The following is a 26,819-nucleotide window of genomic DNA, read 5'->3' as shown; positions in this document are numbered from 1 at the left end:
TGTTTGTAAAAAAAAGTTGCAGGTGATTTAGTTTTTGTCTTAGACACACGTCTATAGACAGCCAGTTACAAGCCGCGTCATTTAGACTAACGTCAATCACAAATCGCTGTTGAACGTTGCTGTTTTCAGTTGTCACAGGTTTATTAAAGAGGCCATTTATCTTTTTCTATTGCAAAAACATTCATGGACAGTATCCGCTTTTCAACGATAGCGCTTGGAACAGTAGGCACTGGCGCCTACAGAATAGGATAAAACGATTCTAGAAAACAATATTTTTCAAGCCGTACAGTATCACAAATTAATGCAGCGTAAAAAGAGAAGACCTTAGAGAAATTTTTGGCGACCAAACTACAGTTTCTTAGTTAGAAATATGACAGCAAAACACTGGTTATTTCTTTCATCGAGAGAAAATTTTGGTATACTCGTATAAGTTAAATCACTCTATCAGTTGGTTACCGTCGGTTTGATGACTCAGTTTCAGCTTTTTCTTGAGAGAAATCATTAAACAGCCCAATGTGCAGGTGACGTCACTACCCGAAAACGGTTATGCACTAATTCCCAGTTATCATTAAACTTTCCCAAGCAGGTTGGTTTTTTTAAGTAGGCATTCGCCTGGGGAAAACTTTTTCAAGGTGAGCAAACGTCGACCTTGTCCCCAAGGCGCTTTTGCCTTCAAATGTGGGAAGCAAGGGCGGAGAAGGGCTTTTAAAGCTTTTCCCACACTTGAATAGACAAGCACCCTGGGGACGAAGTTGAATGAAAAAGAAGTTAAAAAGTTACAAACACCACTCTTTGTCTTTTCTATTTTTAATCAAGCTACGATGGCCTAAAACAAGAGTTTATATAAAAAGTAAAAAATCGTGTGATAAAACATTGACATACAAATACTCTATCTTCTATGAAGTCGTAACTTTTTTAAGTTTTCTAGCTTCACCTTTTAATTACAAAAGTTTGTCAAAAAATTTCTTAATTGCATGTAAGTTTATTAGAGAGTGACCATGTTGGCCACTTCCAAGCATTGCACCAGGTCCACACTTAAACTTTTAGTCTCTAATGTTTAATTGGTTACAATCCCTAAACTTTTCGCTATTCTACGAGTGTAATTTCTACCACTATAACGGCTCGGGTTCCAGAATTTTAACAGGTTTTGTTTTTTGCTTCTAGTGCAAACTTAAATTTTTAATATTAGGATTAGTTGGATTCATATTTTAATTCTATATTTATCTTAGCATTTCTTTTTAAATTCTGTTTTTAATGATATTAATAAAATAGTTATGTAAGTAGCTTTATTGTAAAAAGTCGTGCGTTTTTAACATGAGCCCCTGGCTAGAGAGATTGGGTAGCCACTCCCAATGTCAACGACTTTAAATAAAATACCTATACCTATATACCTATATCAACAATTTACCTTTTTATGCAGTTTATAACACAATTTAAGTTTTGCGGGCGCAACGATTGACTAAAAACATTCTTTACCAGAGTATAAAATGTGGCACGCCATGTTGTATAGTGTCAAGCGTGTATAAATGTGTATCATAAAGCATGAATGAAGCTAATCAGTGTATTGTTATTGCTGCCTTTTTAGAACATTTTTGAAGTGTAAAAGAAACTCGCCAATCAGTCATATTTAGTAAATCTCTTTCGTATTCTCAAATGTCCATCGTCGTTTTAGATGACAATTTGCTTATTTTTAAATTTATTAACGAGATTTCTAAATTGCAAAATCCACAGCGTTTTACGCATGCGTCCTCGTATTATTTCGCATAACCTGCTTAAGCCAGTCTCTAAAATAAAAAGTATCAGAAAACACTCCTGGATCCCCATTATGCATACATCCTCCATTGGTCCAGCTTGTCACACCCATCAAATACCAACGGCCGCCCCTTTCACAGGCCAGCGGTCCTCCGCTGTCCCCTTTACATGTACCTTGACTCTGACCCAGGGTCCCTGCACAGCGCATGTGTGACGTCACCGGGAGTATGCCCGTGTAGTGATTTTTGCAAACTGTGTGATTCATCAGAGGAGCGGTGGTCTCCTGAAGGATGTCTGATGTAGAACTGGAAGGTCCAGACAGCCCCCAGCCAGTGACGTAACAAGTGGTACCGACATCAAAATCAAAGTCAGGAAGGCAGATTGGTGAGACATGCGCATCAAAGAGGATTGGCTGTTTAAGTTTCATCAGAGCGATGTCGTTTTGCAGGTTCTGATGATCAAACTTGTTGTGCAAAATGATCTTTTCAACTGGAATATTTTGTTCGCTTCCTTCAGTGATTCCTCTGTGAAGTTCTCCTAATGATTAAAAACATTTTGTCAGTCACGGGTAAAAAAATGTGAATGTGATAGAAATCTTCCAAGTTATGACTTTCCTCTTAACTGCTAAGATACCCTATCATTGTTTATCCGCAGTTCTTTTTTATTGTATTATATATTCCTGAAGTACATTATCAGAAAATGTAGCGACTGCAATTTTAATAAATAAGGACTTCAAAAGTAAAAAAAATAGTACGGAACTAGGACCAAAACATGTATTGTATTTTCGCGCGCGGCAGCGTCGAATGAGTGTACCAAACTAGTGAATTGTGCTCTTCTTTTTTCATCTCAGATATCCCAGCATAGTAACTGGGAGAGAATTTTTTGATCCCGAGGCAATATTACTTTTCAGCTGTATTATTTACCAGTAAAAACGAACACAAAAACAACAGTTGCCTTGAAATCATCAAAAAGTTTTTAAGCATGCGAAACACGTTGCAATTTCTTTTGTCGATCGCATTATATTGTCATTTGACTTTTCCCAAAACACACTTGTACCGAACAAAATCGTGGCTACAATATACACTAGGTATCAGGGGTGATACATAAAGTACCCACCAACAGTGACGTTAAAGTTAGCTGCGAGTCTTTCTTTAAATTGACTTTTAACACAGTGAGCTGCAGTGACAATCCAGTAATGGTCCAAGATGGAGGCACCACAGATGTGAGGTGCACTTTCAGTGTTGTCAAAGTATCCCAACTGGACCTGCCATGGCCACTCCCCTGGTTTAGCATACATCCCTGCCACGATCTGAGGCGACCATGAGACATACACACGTTTAACACCGCATGGTCCTTTTAAGGAAAAGAGAAGAATTACAGTGAAATTTAAGACCAAATAACGGAGATCGATACACAACGCTTAAAGCGTGTCAAGACCATACTAAATTGACAATCGTACGTGAAGAAAGATACACTAACTGCATGGTGGCGTTAGAATGGCGATTAGATGTAAAATGGCGGTTGTGTAGCGAACAACCTGGAAAAGGGCAGTGAAACCAGAGAGAAGGAAGACATTATGGAGTACTGGAGTGCTGCAAGATTGGTAACCAGAGACAGGACGGCAATATTTTTGTGATTTCGAGACAAAATCGCTCGTGTAAACCAAATTGTCAAACCACCAAACTGCTCTCAAAAAGTGAAACAATTGTATGCACCTGTTACATGTAACTCACCTACAAATGTGACGTTCAAAGCAGCTCTTTCTCCAGGTCCAAAATCGTTGTAAGGTATACACACGTATGTCCCATTATGCTCTGCTAGTGCACGTGTAATGTTGTGGACACCAGTGGATGCATTGGACACCAGAATGCCATTGTGGTAAATATTATATGCAGTGACAGGTGGGTTGGCGTTTGCGCTACAAGTCAGAATAATTGATGAGTTTATTACTCCGACGTTATCTGGAATTGTTGCCTCCAGCTTGGTGTCGTATGGTTTATCTGCAAAAACAAGTTATGGTTACGTAACAATGAGAAGACTTTTGGTCCTATTAAGTTGTCACATACTAATGCTATCAGCATCTCAGTGCAGAGCCTTTGGTGTTACCTTGATTTCGCGTTTGCTAAAGTGTTAATTTATTACCATTTGATTGATGGCTAGATTGCTTTTTGTAGCATCAACCATCGCGACGTTAATCAAAGCGATTAATTTAATTCTGTTGTTAGTGTAAACTTCAATTTGACTGAAATGTTTTCAATGATAATTCCATTTAAACGTTTACTGTTTTGGTTCATTATATCGGCTAATCTAGACTGTCAATTTAACTTGTCAACGCGGTCCCACATCCCAAAGTCTCCTTACTAAGTTCTATGCTTTTTTCAATGCTAGTTATAATAAATTAACTACAGGCAAAAGCCTTGGTGATCTCCTTTCTTCTGCAACCCTTCTTGACAATAGTTTGGTTTAATATGGAAACGTTAGGTGTGATTGGTGTTATTAGTTCAATTGTCATGTAACTGGTTTGTACTTACGTAAAACATTTAGAACAGCAGCAGCAGTATCGGGCAGCCCAAGTCCATTCTCAGCCTTACACATGTACGTTCCTGTGTCGTGTCGACTCAGATTCTGCAGAACAAGAAGTTCACCAGGTGGTAACACTATATTGTCGTCTTCAAGCTTAGTCCAGGAGATATGAGGCGTTAGATATTCAAACGGAGGGTAGGAAGTAGCATTACAGAATAATGTTACACTTGAACTTTCGTTGATGGTAATGTTCCGCGGAAAATGAATGATTGAGAAAGCACCTGTAAAAGAAATGTACAAAATTAATGATATAATATTTACATTATTTGCATTGCTTCCTTCGTAGAGGTAAAAGATCTCCGTAACAAGGAACAACCAAACATTTTTCATCCTCTCAATTTTACCCACCTTTAACATACACTTGGACAGAGCTGTTGGTACCAGTCCCAATACTGTTGACAGGTACACACAAATATTTCGCTGCATCATAATGCCTGACTTTTTGAATCACGTGAATTCCTGTTATACTGCTTCTGAGGTGGACACCGTCACGGTAAAACTGGTATTGACTGGGCGGTGGGTTTGCGTCGGTCACGCACGTTAATGCAATGCGACCGTTTCCTCTGACTACTGCATTCACTTTATCGGTGGTTAATCTTGTGGAGGAAGGATTATCTTAAAGAAGGAAAGACAGTTCTTAGAGCTTTAAACCTAAATTGCGAACGGAATATGACATTTTCTTCGCTACTAAAGACTTCTATCTTGTGATTTCTGTTCCTGTCTTTCCTACCGGGTGACTAAACTTAAAGATTATAGCTTAAAACCGTAAAAAAAAAACATCCGATAAGTACTTACAACTCAGGAAAGAGAACAAGTAGTAAAAATATAACAGGTTTTTGACTGCACGCTTTATCTGGTTGGAAGCATGTGTTAAACAAAGATTACAGGCATTAGATACTACTTAGAAATGCATGAACTTAACACACACTTTTATCAAACTGCTTCTCGTTCTTATGATAAGCTTCTAAGGTTTCACTTCACGTTCAGCGAGGATTGAAACCAGCTTACAATGTACTTCGAGGAATGCCGACTTAGAAACGGGATTTCCAATCCCATTATCGGCGATACATCTGTATTCCCCGCGGTGTGACCGGTCAGCAGCTGAGATCAGTAAAGTATTTCCAGAAGCCACCGCTTTTCCGTCTCTGATTCTTATCCACGACAGCTGTGCTGGTGGTCTGCCTGTGGCATTGCAGTACAGTGTGATATTTGTTCTTTCTTGTTCCAAAACAGTTACGTTACGAGGACCATTGTCAATAACTGGTGAAACTGAAATAAGAAGAAGGTTTTAAATCTTATTTTAGATTAACCACGGCAGCATCGTAAGGAAGCAAGCACGTTTGTGGATGAGAAGAAATGAAAAGAATACAGTGTACAAAAAATGTGTTCATAACGAATGACTCCTGTTATCAATCAGATATGGAAGATGCTCTAGACACATAACCTGCTGTTTTGAGATAAAAGGGGATTTTAACGACACAAGTACATGTTGGGTGGTTTATAAGCACATGAACACATATATAAATAGTAACTTACAATTGTCAACCTCAACTGTGGCCGCAGCAGAAATATCCTCCCCGCGCACACTCACAGCCGTGCATCGGTATGTTCCAAAGTCCGACTTCACGGCATTTTTCACTCTCAGTGTTTTCTCTCTGTGATATACTCTGCTGTTTTCGCCAACTTTTGCCCATGTTATAACAGGGGGTGGATTTCCCGTCGCATTGCAGACGATCTCAAAACTGTCTGTTTCGTTAACAAGTTGATAGGCAGGACGAATGGAATGGATATCTGGAGACTCTGTAGAGTACAAGAAATAAACGATCATTATTAATAATTTTACCATCCTTCTTCCTATTAACACGTATAGTCTACGCTCTACGTATCCGTCATGCCTCCGTATTCTTAATATGTATATGCTATTGTCGTATTTGTTCTCCTTCTTTGTTAGTTACTGGAAAACGGCGCTACAACTCACCATAGAGAAGAAGACTAACATTAACCTTCTCTGCACCCACAGCATTGGAGCAGTTGCATGTGTATTCTCCTTGATCCGCCACTGTAAAGTTCCGAATAACAGAAATACTGCCATTGACGTTAATTAAGACACCCTCGCGGTAAATTTGACAAACCGGTTTGGGAAAGCCATTAGACGAGCACCTTATAACAACAGTTTCACCAAGAGCGGCCACATTGTAAGACACATTTGTCTTGATGGTAGTTTTACTCGGGATTCCTGTAGGTGAAGGAAAGGAGAAAGCTCGGATTGAGTGATATCTGTAATTGAAATTGAACTCGATTCATTAATTGGGGCCACACTTGGACGGCACTGGAAAGGCTAGCCCAGGATAAAAGCCGATGGAGAACTGAAATCGTCAATGGCCTATGCTACACTTGGGGCTAAGGGCTTGAGTGAGTGAGTCATTAGCTGTAGAGCTCGAGGCCCAATAAGCCTCAATTTTCGAGTATAAATAAAGTTAAAAATTTGTTAAAAAAATAAATAAGCAATTATTTTAAACACGTAATAATTATTTCGGGACTAGTTCTACACCTACAAGTGTTCATTAGTGGCAATGAAGTGCATTCACTAAAACCGAAGGAAACAATTCACAGGGGAGTAGAGAGAGCCAAACTACAAACCTATTACGTTGAGCATTGTTGTTCTTGTGTCATTTGCTACAATGTTAATCGCTGAACACTCATAGCTTCCACCATCAGCCGGGGAGATGTTATGTAGGGTAATGTTACGAGTCGATTGACTGTCCAGTAGAACTTTGTTATCTTTCTTCCATACAACACGTGGTGTGGGCAGACCAGTCACTATACATGCTAATGTTATGTCATTTCCAAGCTCAGCTGTTTGATTTGGAGAAATCCACAGGATCCTGGGTGGAACTAAAAGAAAAGAAAGAGAGTAAGCGAGAAGAAACGAAACAAAATGGAACGAGGGGTATGAACGCAGATAGTGAGTCTAGGAGAAAAAATCATCACACACAAACGTCTGAAAAATGAATCCTATAGTCCTGTTTGATTAATACAACAGATTTTTGATTCACTTGAAAGCACTTTTACACATTCCGTAGCACTCATATTTAGAACATAAGTAAAAACCCAAGCAAGGTAGGAGAAAAATCGTCATCTTGGGGTTTTGCAAGCCTTAATGTGACAACAAATTCTCAGAACAGTACACAATCAATCGTTTGATCAGAAGGGAAAACTCGGGACATAAGGGGAAACCGCGTTACAGAATATAATGTCTTGGATTCATATCGTCTTAACCAGTTTCAGTGAACTATCTTTGGGCGTTGGCAATTCAATCCTCCTGGGCCGGGTTGTTCAAACACGATTAAGCTAATCCAGGATTAGCGTGAATTTTGATATCAGTTTTTCAACGTCAGTGAGGTTTTTCTGTTAATTTCTCTCGTCCAGTTTGGAGTCGACTTCTCCTCAAAATAAGCAATAAAAAAACTTTTATACGAGAGGAATAGAACCCTCGATCAACTTTTAATCCTGGGTTAGTGTTAATCAGCTTTCAACAACCCGGCCCTGAGAGTTTTAAGAGTGACTTATGTGGATCATTGACGTTTTACTTTAAGACTGTGTACGTGCTCGATAGTTTGAAAAAAAAAAACATAATTATATAGAAAATATGCCGGAGATCATATTTGGATGATTGCTGAAGATATTACCTAACGTTTCAGCAGTTGATGCACATTTTGTGTTTTCCTGAAACTCGACATCATCAATGGCGATATCACCGAGTGCAGTACTACCAACAACACCTTCAAACGCTACCTGCAACAAACATGAATACAAAATGTATTAACAAAACGTACACGCAGCATAGTATGGAAAACATCTCGGAAAGTCCACAAAGCGTTCTTGCTACGAAGGCAATCCAGTGACCAAGTATAATACCTTCATAATTTGTGCCTATTACATATATATATGGAAATTCTTGACTTAAAAAGGTGACCTTTCGTGTCGACAAACTTTAACTTTTTTTACCTCACTTCAGCTATTATTTACTTACCGTTAAAAGAAGCAACATTTTTAATACCTTGTACGTGCCATCAAAATTAAGGGGCACCGTCGCTTCGTACCAACTGTTTCCTTGGTTGCCTGACAGCTGCCACAAAACTTGGTCTCCAACTTTAACTCTGAGGCTGCCAATTGAATGTCCATAGAGATGATAGTAGAACACCATACACGTAGCGTTCCCATTGCTTTGAATAGATGGAGTCACAAGTCTAGCAACGTCACCCATTGTTCGTCCAGATGCCTCTGTGTAGAAGTACAATCCTGCAATGAAATAGTAATGGTAGTCATTCTGTTTAAAGCTGATGGGTAGACGTTCTGGATGCGCTTATAGAATCCCCTCTGACGACAAATATGGATTGACAAGTGCGAGTAGAAGTTAAGGTATCATAACAAGTCGTATCACATCGCTTATTAACAGTAAATATTAAATCATGCTCCTCTTACCGGACCCTGAGGTGTGATCCCGTAATGGCCCCGTGCCACGTGATGAGGTTGGACCAAATTTCCTTGTCCATGTAAAGCCCTGGCTTCCAGGGCCATTCTCCCAGCCACAATACCAGATATCAAAATTACAGCTTGCATCTGCAAAAAGAGGTTTTAGTAGTTAGTAGTAGTCACACAATTCTAACAGAGCAACATTAAAGTGACAAACAGCTATAAATCAATGTACAACTGACGTGAGACTCCGTCCATATGGATTTTTACTATTTTCCTGAAAACATGAAGGTAGTTTACGTCTTTGAGATGTTTACCACGTCTGGCTTACCCTTTGCATCCACAGTGTAGTTAAAGTCACAAATCACTCCAGCATCTTCAGTATGATCACAGTCACTGTTTCCCCAACCGTAATGTGGACAAGCTGCAAGCGTGTCTTCATTGCCTGTGCAGTTGACCTCATCCAGCCATATTGGCCCATCCTGGGCACCGCCAAATGCAGAATTGGAAGTAAACGCAACTGCTTTTGGATACCCCAACATACGGCACACCACATGAGCATCATTTATGTCCCACCGATCGTCACACACTGTGCCCCACTGGCCATCGTAGTAAAGAGAAACACGACCTTGATTTGGGTAGCCTCTTCCATCTAATAGCTCAACGTATATAACTGTTAGGAAATTACAAATAATACTAATTAAGAACTTACGACAAGTTCGAATGCATTATTCAAGAAAGAAGCGTGATTTTGAGGAAATGGGGATCGATTGGCCGTTTGCAAATTTACTTCTTGTGTAAATTTACACAGGTGAGGAAAGTGTCTTTTGGAGGAGACGCAGCGAGGGTAGCTTAGAATAGTACTCTCCCAGTTGGTGCGTTTTTAGTGACTGAATCGTAGGCTGTCTAGATAGATTTTAGTCATCTTACCCTAAATTCTTGATTAAAATAGGACAGGTTGTTAAAAATGTCGCCCTAGACATCAACGCGCTAAGTGTACATTTGTATCGTCACCACAACCCAGGCAACCTAAGACTGGCCTATTACACAAAGCATGATCATGAAGTTATTTCATTTTCTGTTAAGTGTCTTTCTTAATTGCCTAATGTTGCAATCAACTACATAATTTCACAACGTCCATTATATCACAAGACTTAAAAGAACGGCAAAGAGCCAAATTTAAGTCGACTAAATAGAAAAGAAGAGAACAGGTTTTGTTTCATTCTTATTATGGCTAAATTTAAACCAAGGATTAAATTTAACATTCCAGTATTACTTCCTTTTTTGCATCAGAACATATTATTGCGAAGACATGCGAATTACTTTGAATTAAAATCGTAATTTGTTCTGCTCTTTTACTTAATTTCTCAGTTTGAGTTATTCATTTCCATTGGTCTTTCTCAATCGCAAAGTCGAATAATTCCTCGGAACCGTGTTCTGGCATGGGAGTATATCATCCCTGGCCAGGATCAAATTGTCACTACCTTTGCCGATATTCTCCCAGGTGACTGGGGCCATCGCGCTTGGTTCATGAGACATACAGCGGAATCGTATTCATGGAAAATGAAACATATTAATCAACGAACTTTAATGGTCCTAATAGTTTCTTTACCTGGTTCTTTCTCCCAACAAACTACACCAGCATCTTCACTGTGGCCGCAATTGTGTGATCCCCATCTTCTGAATGAACAGGAAGCAATCGATGCCTCATATCCACTGCACCACAAATCATCAAGTAAAATTTTCTGACTGGAATTTCCAGCGCCAAATCTTCCTTTAACCTCAGCAGTAGACGGCTCCGGGAAAACCCATCATTCGACAAATGACTTTGGCGTCTCGTATATCGAAATGATCGTCGCAGATAGTTCCCCATTCACCATTGTAGAAGAGCTCCACACGACCCTCTCGATCACGTGAGCCATTCACTAATCGAACTTGAACAGCTAGAAAAAGAAACAAAGACAGAATGAATTGAAAACTCGTTTCGTGAGTATTGGAAATGAAACGACGAGGTGAACTCTCGAGAAAAGCAAATCTTCAACATAGTGCGAACAATTTTCTCTGTAACTGGAATTAATTTTGTCGAACGTATAATGCCATAGCACACACTCCACACAGTGGAACTTACATGGTGGTCCTGCTGGTTTGTAAGTGTCATTCACTACTGTTGATTCAGTTTGATTGAGCGGTCCTTTAGAATCATTGCACAACACTCCGGCGTCCTCCAGATGATCGCAGTTATGAACCAACCAACCATTGTGACTGCACTCGCTTAGAGAACTCTCATTTCCGTTACAGTTAACATCGTCGAGCCAAATTGGTCCAGTTCCATACAGATCAACATTCTGCTCTGTAACAAGGACACCAAATGAGATGGCGGTCCAAGCGTATTTGAAGCCAAGCATTCGACAAACCACAGTAGCGTCTTTAATATCCCAGTTGTCATCACAGATTGTGCCCCAAGTTCCATTGTAGTAGATTTCTACTCGGCCAAAATTAGAATAGCCATCCCTTAATCGTACTTTTGGAGCTGTTGGATAACAGGACATTAAAAATCATTTTCAACAATTTTAACAACTCATTGAGTAAGTTACAGTCCTCTCTAAGCCCTAGCCTGTAGCAAGATTGTCAAGCGACAAAAAGAAGACTTTAAGTCTTTGTTGTCTTAAAGAAGAAACTACACTATGGTAATATGTTCTCGTGTTGTTTGATGCTGTATTTAATTGACCGTAATGTTAAAGAAATAAAGTAAATGTTAGATATAATTTGCACAAAACAAAACATATAGTTATCGTCTTTTCTTACTAGGTAGTATGGTGGGCGTTAGAGATGCAAAGACTACCGTCGAAGAAGAAGATGGAGAAATTATTGAAGACGAGAAAGCTGTTAATGACCAAGACGGCATTAAAGTAGCACTGCGAGTCACATCAACTGTAGCTGGTGTAGATGACACCCTAGTACTTGAGCTATGTAGTGATGCCGATTCTTTTATCATCGTTATCGCGCTGGACTGTTGCGAGGATTTCTCTGTTGTTGGACTGTAGCATACTACTTCTGCATCTTGTTCGTGATCACAGTTATTGATGCCCCAACCACTGTGACCACATTCTGTTAGAATACTTTCTTCTCCCGTGCAAGACAGATCACTTAACCAGATCGGACCAGTCCCCCTTAGATACTCAGTGCAGCAACCGGCGATCCAGGCCCCAGGGTAACCCAACATTCGACACACTACTGACGCATCCGGGATATCCCAACCATTATTGCATATGGTACCCCAGAAGCCATTTCGGTACACTTCTACTCGACCTTTATTGGGGGTAGTTCCGCCAATAAGACGTACATGTATCGTAGAATCTAAAGACACCAAGCAAAAAAGGAAAATTATCATGGTGTACGAAAGCATGAATAACAATTAACACATTATTTAAAGAAACAAATGTTCTAACCTGAACAATCGTTCTTGGTTGAAGTAAATGGTGTAACATTTTAACTTAAGAACAAGATCACGATAAAGCATTGGAACAGCAGATGGGAGTCAAAGAAAGGGTTTTGATTACATATGCAGGATAAGTCCTTTCATAAACCAAAGTCAAACGTCGGGACTAGTGAACCATTCAGGTTATGATCCTTATAAACTGCTATGAGAGAACATTTCTTAACATTCGGACAACAAGCAACTTTACAACAAAATGCTGCTCAAATGCTTTCATTCGAGAGGGCCTGATTAGACTTTTATCCACAAATTAAAACTGAAAATAGAACTAAGTCAATCTAGAAGTTTGACTTGCCGGGGAGACTCGGGGTTAGTATCTATCCAAGAAAGCGTGCAGGATTTCTTATCGCGGAAATGAAATTTTTATCGCCAAACGAGGAGTGTCTCACCTTTTATTTCCACCTCAATGATACTTTTGGGTGCCGCAAAAGAGCTAAGAAATGTACAACGAAACCGAGTGGCATCAGTGTCCGTGACGTTTTTTAACTTGAGTGTCATGTCATTTCCAGGAATGACATCAAAAGTGTCGTCATTTCCAATTTCCTGGTGAACTCCACTAGAAAACTGTTTAACCGCCATAACCTGCCATAGATCACTGTAAAGAAACATCTCACGTTCCAAAAGAATTAAAGAAAAGCGATCTGCTCTCAGTGTTTCTTCTGTTGTTAATGATACTGTCCATTCTAGTGTAGCGGGTAAGCCTCTGTTTACACCGGTAGTTTGTTTGACGCTCCATGATAGAGAATCTACAAAGGGAACAGGAAATAAGTACTCTGAGATGACTTAGAAGACAGACACTATAGGTGCATAAATGTTTCTATAGCACGTTGGCCTTACGGTTAGTCGGTTCGGCTTACACCAGACCAGGGGGTTTAAAGGGCGGTTACAATGTAGTTTGCTGACCACTGACGACTGATCAAGTCGGAAGTGCGAATGTAAATTTAGAAACGTTCTTTTCAAGCCTCTCAGCACACGTTCAGCATATGCCGAATAATCGACTCGGAGCGCTTTGGTAGTTAACACTTTGCCAACACCAGTGTGCTGGACAACTGGTAGGTAAATGAGATGCACTGCGGTGTGAGAGGAGGGTACGAAGGCAATAAACCCTCTGCGCTGTTGGTAGAGCAAGAGGAAACAATGATGTTTGGTTGTTGTCTCCAAGCCGGGAACCAGTCGTTCAAAGGGTGGATAACGCTATCCACCGGATAACTGTCATAACTGTCATACAGAACCTACTTCGCTATCCACCGAATAGTGATTTGTCCGGTGCATAGCGTTATCATTCCTTTGAACAACTGGGGCCAGGATGTTAGGAAAAACACTCGGGGATACTTTAATGTAGTACATGTACATTGACCTCCTGATGAATTTTGCATTTGTATACCTCACCTGATAAAGCAAACAGCGAAAACAGCGACAAAACCGGCAGGACATCATCCATTATGGTCAACGGATTTGAATCGAGAGCGTCATTTTGATCTGTGCAATAGAGAAAAGTCAAGAATTAGAAACGTGTGAAGAAGAAGAAGTTTGGAACCTTGTTCAGGACCTTTCATCACTCGGGGTAGATCTGCGATTTGAACGCCTGCTTACTCGCTTCGCTCCAGCCTTCTCTTTGCGCGGTGCACCAAAAATATTAAAAACGTTTTGTTATCGACTATTGGGTTTTCCTTTAGCTTGCTAAAAAAATGCCTTCACCACGAGTGACAGAATTGCTTTTGTGCTTCCCTCGCTCGAGAGAGCTTCACGCAAAGTTACGACATTACAATGTGGACGCGCAATGAATTTCCATTTAAAGAAGAGAATGAAAGGTTTCAGCGAAACACCCGAGAATCTCACTTGAAAGAGAACTTTTAAAGGATTATCAAATAAAAGATGAATTCCTTCTTCCGGGACAAGTGTTTTTCCTATTGCCTTTATCATAATTTACACGGCGCGCGTGACGAGCGAGAAGTCCGTTACGCGCGTGATTCGCGCCTGGTGCCATCCGTGATTCAAACAGTTTTTAAATCGTTGTTTTTGAAGACCTTTAATAGGTGTCAGTTTATTTTTTTTCTAACTGCTATACGAAAAAGGCAGCTGAAAGCAAAAGAACGTAAACAGCAGTTAATGCTGAAATTTACGTTAATTTATGCTCAAACTAAACACGTTTTAAAAACACAATAACACATTACAGGCTGACATTATATGAAAAATGACAGAATAAAATATCAGTATTTAGTTAAGCAATATTTAAAACCAAAAAAACACCATTTAGATGGCAAGTCAGTTTTTTCGCGTTGAACTGAAACCTCGTTGTAACAGTAGTAGAGGTGACTATGACTCTACTAACTATGTTATAACGTAACACGATGAAATATCGATAGCCGGATCGCAAGGCCTTGTAATTTTTTAAGTTATTTTTTTTAAAAAAGTATATACACAAGGACGGCACAGAAGACATATCATTGTGCAGCTTACCATGATAAGGCGAAATATCTGACACGAGAGAACAGATATAAATCTAAATAAATACGCCAGAAGAAAGAAATAAGCCGTGGTTTTAAGTCTGACGATCTAGGGCCGGCATGATGAAACTGAACCGCTTCACCAAAGAGCAAGACAATTAACCGCTTGGAAAGAGACCTCACACAGAAACCTTCATCAAACACTTTGTTTTTAAAAAAGCAAACAAGACACCGTTATTGTTGTTAGTCTGAATTTTGATAATAGCTTAATAAGTGCAAACAACAATATGGCACCGTGGACATGTTATAATTCTTACAGCACTGTCAAAACAAGACAAAACAAAAAACCCCGACACCTGCGGCAACATAAAGTTGCTATTGACAATTATCTGCATACAGAACAGTTTTCCAAAATATATGCGCAAAATATATGTAATTTTTCATTTATCTTTTAAAAGTTAGATTATCGTTTTTCAAACGTAATTTCTTCCAGATCGTTAATGTACTTAACAAAGGCGGCCTTTTTAACACGTTGTCTTTTGGCACAATTTTTCACCCGGCCTGGTCTACTATCTGTTTCCGATTCGGTATTTTATAATAATAATAAATAATAATAAAAAAAAACATTAGTTGAGCTTCAAACATCTGTAAAACATTTGATGATTCGAAAACGGTTGAAAATACTATTGGAATAATATACGGTAGGTTAGTCTTACAGCCGAGTCCGTATCCATTAGTTGCCCCGGAAGATGACATCACTATTAGCAAAATTTTCAACATATCTCCATTTCCTGTCGCTTACATAACATAAGCGACGTGATTCGAGCGTCTCGTTCTTTACAATTCGCTTCTCGCATGATTGAAAATTTTCAAACAATAGGCTTACCGGTTGTAATCTGACGTCAATACGGGAGCGACTGGAAAGGCTATTGATAAAGCTGAGAGCTTGTCACCAATACAAATATACAACGGCGAGTTATGCTCGACTTCCTCTTGAACACCACTGCGTGATGGAGATCTATCACTCTGCCTGGGTGCTGTTATTCTTTGTTCACAATTTTATTTTACTAGGTAAGTGGTGTAGGAAAGATCTTTTGTATCAGTCGGTCAAAATTTTATCTTTGAGAGCGAGTGATATGTTAATATTCGGTGTAATATTGTAACCCTTGCCGGCGGTAGTTTCATTCGTTCTGCGTTGCGAATCTTTAGCTTACTTTGTTTATTTGCCTAACACGACGTTGTCTTGTATTTCAGATGGATTTCAGTGGTCGTATTATCAACAGGCAAATCACGTAATCAACGTAGTACTCGGCTCCGATGTTTCACTTCCATGTGAATACTTACTGACCCCTCAAGAACAACAAGAAGCGAACATATTTCATCTGTTAACATGGACGCGAGAGGAGCCTTTTGACAGCGAGACCTGGGCTGGCCTGGCGATCAAATCAACATTAACGGGGAGTAAAGTTATCTACGATGACCCGCAACACATTTTTATTACGAACGATACTTTACAAGTCACGAACGTGTCTGTTAAAGATCACACTCGCTATCAATGCTCATTTCAAAGCAGTTTCTTTACGTCCCCAAGTACCATAGAACTGAACGTACAATGTAAGTATCCTACAACGTTGAAGTTTTAAATAATCATCCTACCTTTGAGTCACGTTGGAGGCCCCAAAACACTTGTTCGCCGCGTCTCGTTTGCGATTTATATCTGATCATTATTATTCATACAATCTCGAGTGAAATCTTACTCGAACATACCATACGCGCTTGTTCAATACTGTGTTTATGTTCCGAAAACACTGAGCAACAAATCTCATTTCGAATCATGGTGCGAGCCATCGAATCGCTGCAACGTTAATTTCGCTTTATCTTTCCTTTCCTGTTTTCGATCAATGTTACTCGTCAAGATTTCTATTTGTAAAATCACGGCTGTCAACAGTTCTATTATTCACACAGATGTCTTGTCATAGGTGACGAAATCTTATCAAAACTGCATATAAATTAGATAGAGCTAAATAGCTATAAGTACCTCGCATAAAACGCCCACATTTGCTTATTTACTCCTGAAGATGTAGAGCCTGTTTTTTTTTTTGCCTGGTTTTCCTTTCCCTTTTTCAGTTTTTGAGTAAAGTTTATGATAAAATAATGTTGATCCGTTTACACCTATTTCGAGATTTTGACGTCGTTCTTAAGATAGATATTATATTATACTTTATTATAAGTGTTTAACAAATCCTAGATCGGATGAATCATTCTAGTGAAATTATACTGTTATGTTAGTGCAGAACTGATTGATTTTGCGGATTTAGGTTGTCAAGATTTGTTTCCTAAAATCTAAATGGGAAATGCTGTAGATGCTTTGTTCAATATACGAGATAAAAAGGCTGTGCACATATCCGGCACACTACTGTTTCATATTGAGACCAACGAATTTGGACAGTAATTATTCAAACTTCAATTTCAGCTCAAAAAAACCCAACACTATCAAAAAGAAACATCTCTGTTTTGTTCCGTTCTATTTTCTACTTCTGCATTTTTTGTTTTTGTCAGTGTAGTTTCTGGCTTTAATTATTCGCTGCACTACGTCTCAGCGTTTTATATAAACATAGCAAAAACGACAGCTGAAAATATCGAGTTGAAGTGCACACGAACAGAAGTGTCAAATTTGACAAAAGCGCAGTGACATCTCTCCACCTCCACTGAGTGTCTTCAAAGAAGTTGGGCGGAAGCACAATTCTGTTGACATAAATCTGGACAGCTGTTTCGAGCTGATTTTTAGTTACTTTACAAAAACAAAAACAAAAAATGTCGCCGATATGAATACTCCCGCCGCACTTTCGGCCAAAAACCCGATGTTTTCTACGAATATTTGAGATACAGTGTATTGCGTGGGGTAAAAAGAACGGGGAATCTTAAACATGCTATATTATTTTTCCTTACTGTAATTAATTTTTGTTGGTCGCAATTTTTTTAGCCAGGGTTCTAGTCAAAGCAAAGAAATATACTTCAAAATGATAGTATATATCACCGTTAATTTTAAAGTCTCGAAAGTGAAAAGAGAGAGACCTTCGTTGCTTTCGGATTTGGCAGGCTTTCTTTTCTTACTTTTTTTCTTTTGAAAGGTCATTGCTTTCCATTAGTTGTTACTTTCGGCTAGCTAAAAAGGCGTTCTTTGTGATTTAATTTTCGTCCTGCAGATAAACCAACAGAGACTCAACTCAGCAGTTCCGTGGAGCCAGTGGAAGAAGGAAACCCATTAGTGATCACGTGCACAGCGCGTGCAAATCCCTCCGCCGAGTATAAGTTTTATCGTGATGGTCAGCTGGTCAGTTCGTCCAGCACAGGCGTGCTCACATTTGTCAGCGTCAAGAATGAAGAGCAAGGAACTTATCGCTGTGTTCCTTACAATAACCTTGGTGAAGGCCCAGAGGCTACTGTTACTGTAACTGTTGAAGGTAAGTGCATGAGAGATGCCAAGCATAACATACTATTGCACTGTATTGAGTAATTGAAGCTATGTTTTCACTATTAAGAATCGGCAGAGGAGATACCTTCTTTGACCTCTTGGAAGTCTTACTCAGTTTTTGATGACATTCCAGAAGTGCTCTTTGTAATCTTTATTCAAGACTGATGTACACAGGTAAAGGTGTGCTGTAGACTGCCAACACATGCCTTTTTTGTGCATGGAACCCATATCAGATTATGGAATTTTTGCATCGCTGTTATGTATTGTTGATGCAGACCTGAGTACATGTAGCTCCGTTAATGTCTGCTTGTCATGCAGCATCTGTTCTAAAGGTCGTTCGATTGTTTTACCCGTTTATAGTTTACTGGATGTTGTTTTAGCTGACAGTTACTCACTCAGTAAAGCACATGCAATAACATAAAGTTAATTTTTTTTGTTGTGTGATAGTTGAAGAGAAGTTTCCTGTTTGGGCGTACGGTGCCATTGGTGGAGGTGTTTTACTGTTGGTGTTAATTGCCTCAATCATTGCTTTCTGCCGCTCCAGAAAACACAACCAGCCTTCAGGTATGGTACAGTACATATAACTGTTAGACGGTTAGCTAGCTAGTAGTTGTTTGTACTCTACCGAGTCTGTTACTTTAGGACGTTGATTTAGTCCCAGGCTTGAAGAAATTTTAAATCAGCAATGAGTAGTGCATTTTTTACGGTTTGCTGTAAGTAAGTGATATAAGTCTCCATAGGTTTTTGTTTTACTCATGCTCATTGCAGAGGCTGCTGATTCCACCTCGGTAATCTATCCCCAAAGATGTTTTTAAAGAATGGTAGTTTCAAAAATCGCCCTTGTTTGCATCACTTTATACATACAATTTTACTCCAAATATATTCAATGTTGAAGATGAATTGTTGAACCATGACACGAGCATGGGACAAAGAAAAATTCTGAGACCCCGACGGGAATCGAACCCATGGCCTCCCAGATACCGGTTGGGCGCTCTATCCAACTGAGCTACGAGAGAGTCGTGGTGAGCTGGGCCATTTTACTAGGTTGATATGTGACACGCATCCTGCTAGGATCAGCAATGTCGAAATCATCAAGTGTGTAGTATTGTAAAAAATAAAGATATTAATTTCTTTTTTATAGCAATATGCAGGACGCGTGTCACATATCAACCCGTCCTAGTAAATGGCCAAGCTCGCCACGAGTCTCTCGTAGCTCAGTTGGTTAGAGCACCCAACCGGTATCTGGGAGGCCATGGGTTCGTTTTCCGTCGGGGACTCAGAATTTTTCTTTGTCCCATGCTCGTGTCATTGTTGAAAAATTCATCTTCATTATTTATCACCAAGCTTAAAATTTACCATCTTTATAATTTACTATATGCAATGTTTCTTCACCATCCCATGGAGAGACTCCCCAACTGAAGGTTACCTAACTTAAATTAGAGGAAGCTGCATGACTGAAATTTTTTTAATTTTTTATGCAGATAAAAGAGGAAAAAGACCACAGAATGGCGCTTCAAGGTAAGTGACACAGTTCCACTCAACTGTTTAGTGAAAACTACATGCTCGCTCTCTATTAAAACTGACCAAATAAAGACAACTTAGTAGCAGTTATGAGCAGTTTCTCTGCGTCCTTTGTGGACATATGACCAGTCACAAAAGCAAGTAACCTTATGAGCCCATCGGAACTCGAAGCACAAGAAATGACAACGCAAAGCAGTGCACCGGTGGCATTTGAAAGAAAACGGGAGCAAACCAAGTCACAATTAGTTTTGATTTTGTTTCAAAAAATCTGATTGGCCACAGGTCGATGCTTACGTTTTATGAACGAGTTATATACCGGGGTTCGGTTGTTCAAAATGTTGGATAACGCTATGTACCGGGTAAATAGCAAATTATTGTGGGAAGGCGCTATGTTAACGTTCAGCATCCGAGCTCTGGGCTCTGCTTTCGGTAGCAGAAGACAACCTCTTTACTACTGCGGTTGCATAAAACAGCGCTTTAATGCAACTGTTTCTTTAATTTTAAAGGCATGGCGATACAACAGGTGCTCACGTTGGTCCTGCTTTTTACGGAGAACAAATGAATGGAGGACTTGAGGTGAGGAATATGTGCACAAATTAGTCACTTACTCTGGTGTAATATCACTATCATGACCTATCATCCCAGTACGTGCTCAAAACTTTGCAAAAAGTAAAACGTCTAAGAGTAAGCAAATTGAAATGATTGGGAATGTTCAAATCCATAATTTGCAAACCTATTAAGAAAACTCGCATGATAGTGCAAATCATTGAACAATTTTTACCTGAACATAAACCTCAAAAAATATCATTTAAGAGCACAGGTTTCCTACGGTCAAACATATGTCGGTAGAGTCCTTAAATATTTCGCATCTCTACCATGGGTAGGCCTAATAAAAAAATACATACTTTGTTTGGCTAAATATCGATTTGTTTTCGAGAAAATCGATTCTAAATCAAAAATGACGCTTTCGGAGCTCAAAATTATCCGGTTTGTTAGCTTCGCGTCGAAAAAAACACTCTGGAAGAAAAAATATTTAAATAAAATATAAGTCGAAATTTTCTTTAATCTTTTACATGATCATTTCTTTTCCTGAGACCCTTTAATCCTCGTTTTCCGCTTTTTCCTGATCTTTAAATTTTCGTTCGCTCCCACCTTCGGGGTTGGGGGACGTGTTTTTTTTTTTCTTTGCTTGAATCTGTCTTCGGGTGGCTGCCTTTGGCGTCGTCCGTCGATTATTATTTTTCCTGTGGAGGGGGCGAAAAAACGGGAGGAAAGTGGGGAAGGGGGGGGAAAGGAATATGTTGTTACGTAAAATTTATTAAGTGAAATTTATACTGTATTATTGTAAAGGTTTTATTGTGAAGGTATTACTTCTGACTACTTTTTTTTTCGTCCAAATACATTATTAAAAAAATGTCTTGAGCATATAAAAAAAATTTTAGGGCCTTTGTGTTCTTTTTTATGGATTTGTTCTTTGTTTATTTCCGCCTCGGGTTACCCAATTTAAATTCACAAATTTCCTTTATAAAAACGAACTACCAGATTGCTAACTTTTTTGATATTTGCCTAACTGGGGTAGCTACACTAAATGCCCCCGCTCTTTTGATTTATAGGAAATTTTGTTATTTTGGGCTGGAAAGCTTCGGTTATGAATTTCGACAGGGTTGAGTGGTCTGTACTGGCGGGCGGGCGAGGAGATTATTATGATTAAATTATTTTATTTTAAATTAATTTGGTCGTTGGCCGGTGGCGTTTTAATTACTTTAGAGCAAGTTGGTTTGTGAAGTGAATTAAATTTTATTAGTCATAATTTTTTTATTTTTCGTGGTTTCCGCTCCCAAGTGCTAAAAACGTGTCGGCGTTTGTCGTATCGATACAGAAAAATAAGAGCATTTTTAAGAAGGTCTAAAAATCATTGATGTACGCTCGGACGATTTTAATCAACTTTTCTGACCGTATCTTAGTTATTAAAATTAACTCGAAAAATACTATTTCTCCCGCTTCTCTTCCCTCACAATTTTCCTCGCTCGGGGGCTGTCGGACTTACTAGGAGCGACCAAAACCTACTTTTTATTGTCTCCGTCCTCCATTTGTCTCTACCATACTTTTCAGGAAACTTTTATCTACTCCGTCCTACTACTCTTTCCCTCTTTCCTTTAACTACTTAACTGGGGACATATACGGCTTCCCCGGGCAACATACTATATAAAACGCAGGGTGCTATCTGGGATCTGGTCACGGCGGTTGTGATTTCTGTGCCGGAGTACGCAATGTGATATTCGTGGGCCGATTTCCGGCCTCGATTTATAACACTCTACTTCCGACGTCGTCCGATTTCGGTGGTCCTTCTATACACGGTAGTACTCGGGCCGTTCTAACGGTGCGGGACGGACAAATACTGTATTTAGGGAACGTTCGACGGTTCTCCTGTGTAACATGGATCGGTGCAAACGCTTCCTAACGAGGTCGCCACCTCCTCCCTCCCGGAAACGTAGCTAGCTGGTTAGAGTAATACTGAAAAACGGCAAGGACAGGACTAACACCAGGTGTCCGTCTTATGTTTATGGGGACTTAACTTTTTCCTTACCTAATCAAGAATTTAACAAGGGTAAGAACTGGATAAATATCAGCAAAGCGAAACAGAAGAACTTTCTACCGGAGTACGCTTTCTCACATTTAACAACCATTTAACCTCTCTCACCAAATTTTTTTGTTTTTAATAACTCTACAAAACAGGGTGCTTTCTGTCACGGTGGGTCGTCTCCGGAGTATGTGTTCGGAAGGCCGACAAATCTCAATCGGTTTTCGAAACGATCCGCCGCTTTACCTTCTTTATACTTTCTTTACACTATTCTATTTCTTGCTATCCCAGGGCAGTTCGGATCATCAGAAGGTAACAATTTCACTGGGAATCGTGAGTTTTTTATATCGGTAGTTTTAACAACTTTGAGATTAAGCTCGCACTAATCATTTTGAAATCCTTTTATTCGAAAAAAATATTTTTTTAATTTTTTGTCATATTAAATAAACGACAATTTACTATTTTATTTTTCGATTTATTATTTTTGTAAATATTAGAAAACTTTCGAGTACTTTGTGTTTTCTTCGTTTATATGTACTTTTTTCAAGTGCTTTATTTTTCGCGCGGTAAAAATCGGCTTTTGCTCCGAAGCGTCAATTTTGCTGGATTTAGTATCGTTTTCTAAATCGATATTTAGCAAACAAAGTATACTGTGATTTATTTTATATTAAGGCCTACCCATGGTAAGAGAATGAGCGAAATCCATTACAGGGCTCTTGCCAAGAATTTTCATTTTTGTTTGAAATTTGTGCATATGTCCTCTTAAGTAGCAACCCCATACGCAGACGCTCCTCGAAGCCCAAAGAGCTGTTTTCAGTTAAAGGAGAAGTTCACTCCGGAATGGCCATTTATTTTCTTTACGCCAATAAAAAGTTTATACAAAAATATGTTATTCACCCAAATTTCAGCTTCCAACGAGCGCTTAAACCCTACGAAATCTTTCTCTAAAGTAGCCCAAAATTCGACAACTGAACGCCGCCATCTTGGAACTAGTAATGTATGCTAACGTCAAAGAGCTCAGCCTGAAATTTGAATACTCAAAACTCCTTGTTTTGTTTTGTTTGTCAAAGTGCCTGTTTGTGCAGCTCCATGTTTCTTAAACAGAGCTCCAAGAGATACAAAAAACCTTTCACCGTCTTTCAATATCTAAAAGAAAAAAATGCTCACGAATGGATTATAAGAATGGGCAAAAACGAATAATTCCTGGCAAAGCGGACATAAATATTTGTGTGTTCCGAAAACTATACGGAAGACTGCTTCGAAGAAGATCACAGATACAGTCTACTGAGTGAAAATACCCACAAAAAAAGAAAAAGGCAGACGCAATACCAACCAATGTTACGATTATGCTATTTCACTTTTTTACTTTATTTCAGGGAGGATTTTTAATCAACCAGAGAAACTCTCTGTTGTTGTTGTTGTTGTTGACTTCGTCGTATTTTCTCGATTAAACGCGGGTCCCCGATTAAACGCCGGCTTCGCAAAACGCCGGCTCAAAACTGCTAACTTTTAAATAAACCCTGGGGGCGTTTGATCGAGGTCCCGGCGATTATTTGTGGTCAAGCAAACAAGTAAATATATTCTTTTCAGTAGCACTGCTACGACAAACTGGTACGGTCTGCTACTTTGGTAATTTTTTATAATGTTCAAGGAAACGTCCGGCGTAAAATAACTAGGATGGATGCTGTAAACAAAACGAAACAGCAATGTTCGCGTTCATGTCGTCATGACTGACGCGAACAGTGGAGGAGGAAGAGTTTATTACCGCGAAGGACATTGGCGACATTGCCGTTTATGGACTTATTGGTTGTTTATGTTCTGTTTGTCACAAATCTTGATTGCAACATGCACGTACCGTATGCAATACTGCAACATTGGTAACATGATCATCCTCGGAGACCCAGAGACAGATTGTCGAGCGGGACGACGAGAAAAATCGAGGGTCTCGAAGGATAGGTAATAATAGATCAACCTGAAAAAGTTGCAGAAAATTGCACTTCGATAATGAACTCGATCGGACCCCGATTTAACGCTGGAACACACAAATATTTGTGTCCGCTTTTGAGCAATTGTTCTTTAAATATTGAAAGACGGTGAAAACGGAAATACCTCTTTTTGTATTTCTTGGAGCTCTGTTTAAGCAAAATGGAGCTGCACAAACAGACATTTTGACAAACAAAAGCCACTACAAAGAAACAAGGTGTTTGAAGTAATTAAAATTTTCCCGCTCAACTTTACGCTGAGCTCTTTGACGTCACGCATACATTAACAGCTCCAAGATGGCGGCGTTCAGTTGTCGAGTTTTGGGCTACTTCAGAAAAGGATTTCGTAGGGTTTAAAGATGATTTCCAGTCCGTACTGCGCAGACTCGGGCTTTGTTTACGTTTTGTTTTGAATTCGTTGAACGTACACTTCGGTGACAGCATACATGACGTTTTGTCCGCCACATCGTTTCGTTCAAGAAGTTCCGATGAGCTAACGTCGGTGAAATAGCGTCAAGGTTCTTCCCGTTAATGTCTCGGATTCTGGCGTTAATAATGAAGAGGTAAGTTGTCGCGGATTTTTAGTTTGCTTGTAAACATTCCCTTCGTGTGGGCTCACATAAACATTGCAGCCGAGATTGCGCGTCGGACTGGAATTCATCTTTAAGCGCTCGTTAGAAGCTGAAATTTTGGTGAAAAACATATCTTTGCATAAACTTTTTATTGGCGTAAAAAAAATTAATGGCCATTCTGGAGTGAACTTCTCCTTTAACTGATAATGAAATGCTCGTAAAATGAAGTTTTTTGTATGCACATCAAACTTTCTTTGTAATACGTAGCTAGCTCACTTTTTTATTTCACAGATTGGTCATCTTAATGGAGCCCTGAGCTTCAGTGACATCAGACTTAGTCGCGAGGTTAGTATTGATGTGTTTTATGAAATAACTAGGTCTTAAACATGAGGGTAAGCTTTGGAGAACTGAAATATTTGTGTGAACCCATCAAGCAACGTAAAACAATAAATAACTCGTAATTTTTATTTTTATCAAATTGAGAAACCTTAATTGTCCATGTTTCTTTGTAGTTGTGCGTTATAATCATGGAACAGCTGTGGTTTGAAGACTGTGGAGAATGTTTCCGTGATTTTGGCTATTGGTTTTGTAAAAACAAATAGTTATCAACGTATTTATAACTTAAAAAATAATTGTGACTTGAAGTGTCTAGTTCTCAGCCATAAAATGACTGTGGTACATTGTATAAGGTGTTCCATCTCTTTTTCTCACTCCGTGGTTGTAAAAGCAACTTTCTTGTGGAAGCAAGACCTCCCTTGTCGTTGATACTAAAAATATTGAGTTGTTCGTAAATAACAGTGATGTATGTTTTTCTCACTTAGATTCCAGTCGTAATGAAAGGTGCTTTAAGTGCCAATGATGTCAGAGTGGGAGAGGTTAGCATCCAAACATGATGATATTGATCGATAATAGCTACCTTCAGATTTGACTACGAGTACCAGATCGAGTACGACTTTGGAATTTCAACACAATTGTATCCCCCAAACTATAACTCTTCCATGTTGCTGACTAACACATATAAAAACGTTAGGGGTAAGATTGGTGTGAAAAGTGATTATATGAGCAACACGAATTTGGTTTGAAAACTCGTACTCGTACTCAATCTTGTACTCGTAGTCCAATCTGAAAGTCGCTAATATCGGCCACATAACATCACAGAGAGTCGTCGAATTTAGGATGCATGATGAATAGCAGTCAACGCAGTTTGGTCGTTATTGAAAATCCAAACCTGCTTCGTCTGTTCTTTAGAGATATCACACCTCAAGAGAAACTCAAAATAGCTGGAAACGGGGGACAAATTGGCCAATAAAAAAGAACAATTAAAGAGGCCTATTCCAGGATAAATTTTAATGGTAAAACTTAAGAATTACACAAGTATGAAATACACATCAAAGGTATAAATTTGTTCTTCCCCATCAGAATACCACAATACAAGATGCATATCCAACTCGATCCGTTATTCAACTGATTGAAGCCAAGGGAGAAATGGATTCACATCTATGACCTGAGCAGAGGAAACTCAGGCTTGAAGCAGTGATGCCAAGATAAAGCTGCCAGTGTCTGTTTTCTACGTTCGTAATCATTTCGATAATTAACAAGTCGATATTTTACATTGAAACAATATTTGTTCATACGTATATCGCAGTGGAGTGTTGCATATTTTTACGTTTTTAATGAAGTTTTCCAAAAAAAAGTTTGAACTTTTATATTTATAGCAAATTTTTAATGCAAACCAATTATTACATTAGCCGGGATATAAATATGATGAGTAATCAAGGTTTAACTTTATTTGTACAGAGGTACCATTTGTAAAAGATTTTTAATATAGTTTAATTTTCACTGCTGTTTCTGTGAATATTTTACTATTAAACCTTTTTTTACATGTGCTTTGGTTATATTTATTACAACTGGTTACAATCGAAAAGGAATTTTGC

At 39.0% G+C, this 26,819-nt stretch overlaps 2 protein-coding genes across 2 annotated transcripts; one reads left to right on the top strand and one right to left on the bottom strand.

Moving 5' to 3' along the window:
- Window positions 1–789: 789 nt before the first annotated feature.
- LOC144662775 (uncharacterized) lies at window positions 790–16,900 on the bottom strand. Its single transcript, XM_078523688.1, is given in 20 exon segments — window positions 790–2,289; window positions 2,869–3,105; window positions 3,486–3,752; window positions 4,284–4,556; window positions 4,684–4,950; window positions 5,344–5,604; window positions 5,872–6,135; window positions 6,314–6,571; window positions 6,976–7,230; window positions 8,025–8,130; window positions 8,396–8,637; window positions 8,821–8,958; window positions 9,143–9,484; window positions 10,424–10,601; window positions 10,603–10,754; window positions 10,940–11,341; window positions 11,617–12,168; window positions 12,697–13,053; window positions 13,697–13,786; window positions 16,793–16,900. Coding segments are annotated over 20 exon segments (5,202 nt in total). The 5' UTR covers window positions 16,800–16,900; the 3' UTR covers window positions 790–1,735.
- On the top strand, window positions 15,384–26,770 carry LOC144662826 (coxsackievirus and adenovirus receptor homolog). The gene is made up of 9 exons (XM_078523778.1): window positions 15,384–15,825; window positions 16,009–16,368; window positions 17,961–18,218; window positions 18,677–18,793; window positions 19,711–19,747; window positions 20,257–20,326; window positions 25,177–25,230; window positions 25,707–25,760; window positions 26,305–26,770. Exons 1-9 carry the CDS (start codon window positions 15,765–15,767, stop codon window positions 26,386–26,388), a joined length of 1,095 nt encoding a protein of 364 aa, XP_078379904.1. The 5' UTR covers window positions 15,384–15,764; the 3' UTR covers window positions 26,389–26,770.
- The last annotated feature ends 49 nt before the right edge of the window (window positions 26,771–26,819 follow it).

The sequence above is a fragment of the Oculina patagonica genome, chromosome 8, assembly GCF_052425735.1.
Source record: "Oculina patagonica isolate OP01 chromosome 8, crgOcupat, whole genome shotgun sequence".
In the NCBI taxonomy this organism is placed as follows: domain Eukaryota; kingdom Metazoa; phylum Cnidaria; class Anthozoa; order Scleractinia; family Oculinidae; genus Oculina; species Oculina patagonica.
The sequence above is the reverse complement of the archived record's forward strand: the minus strand, read 5'-3'. Positions and strand labels throughout refer to the sequence as shown.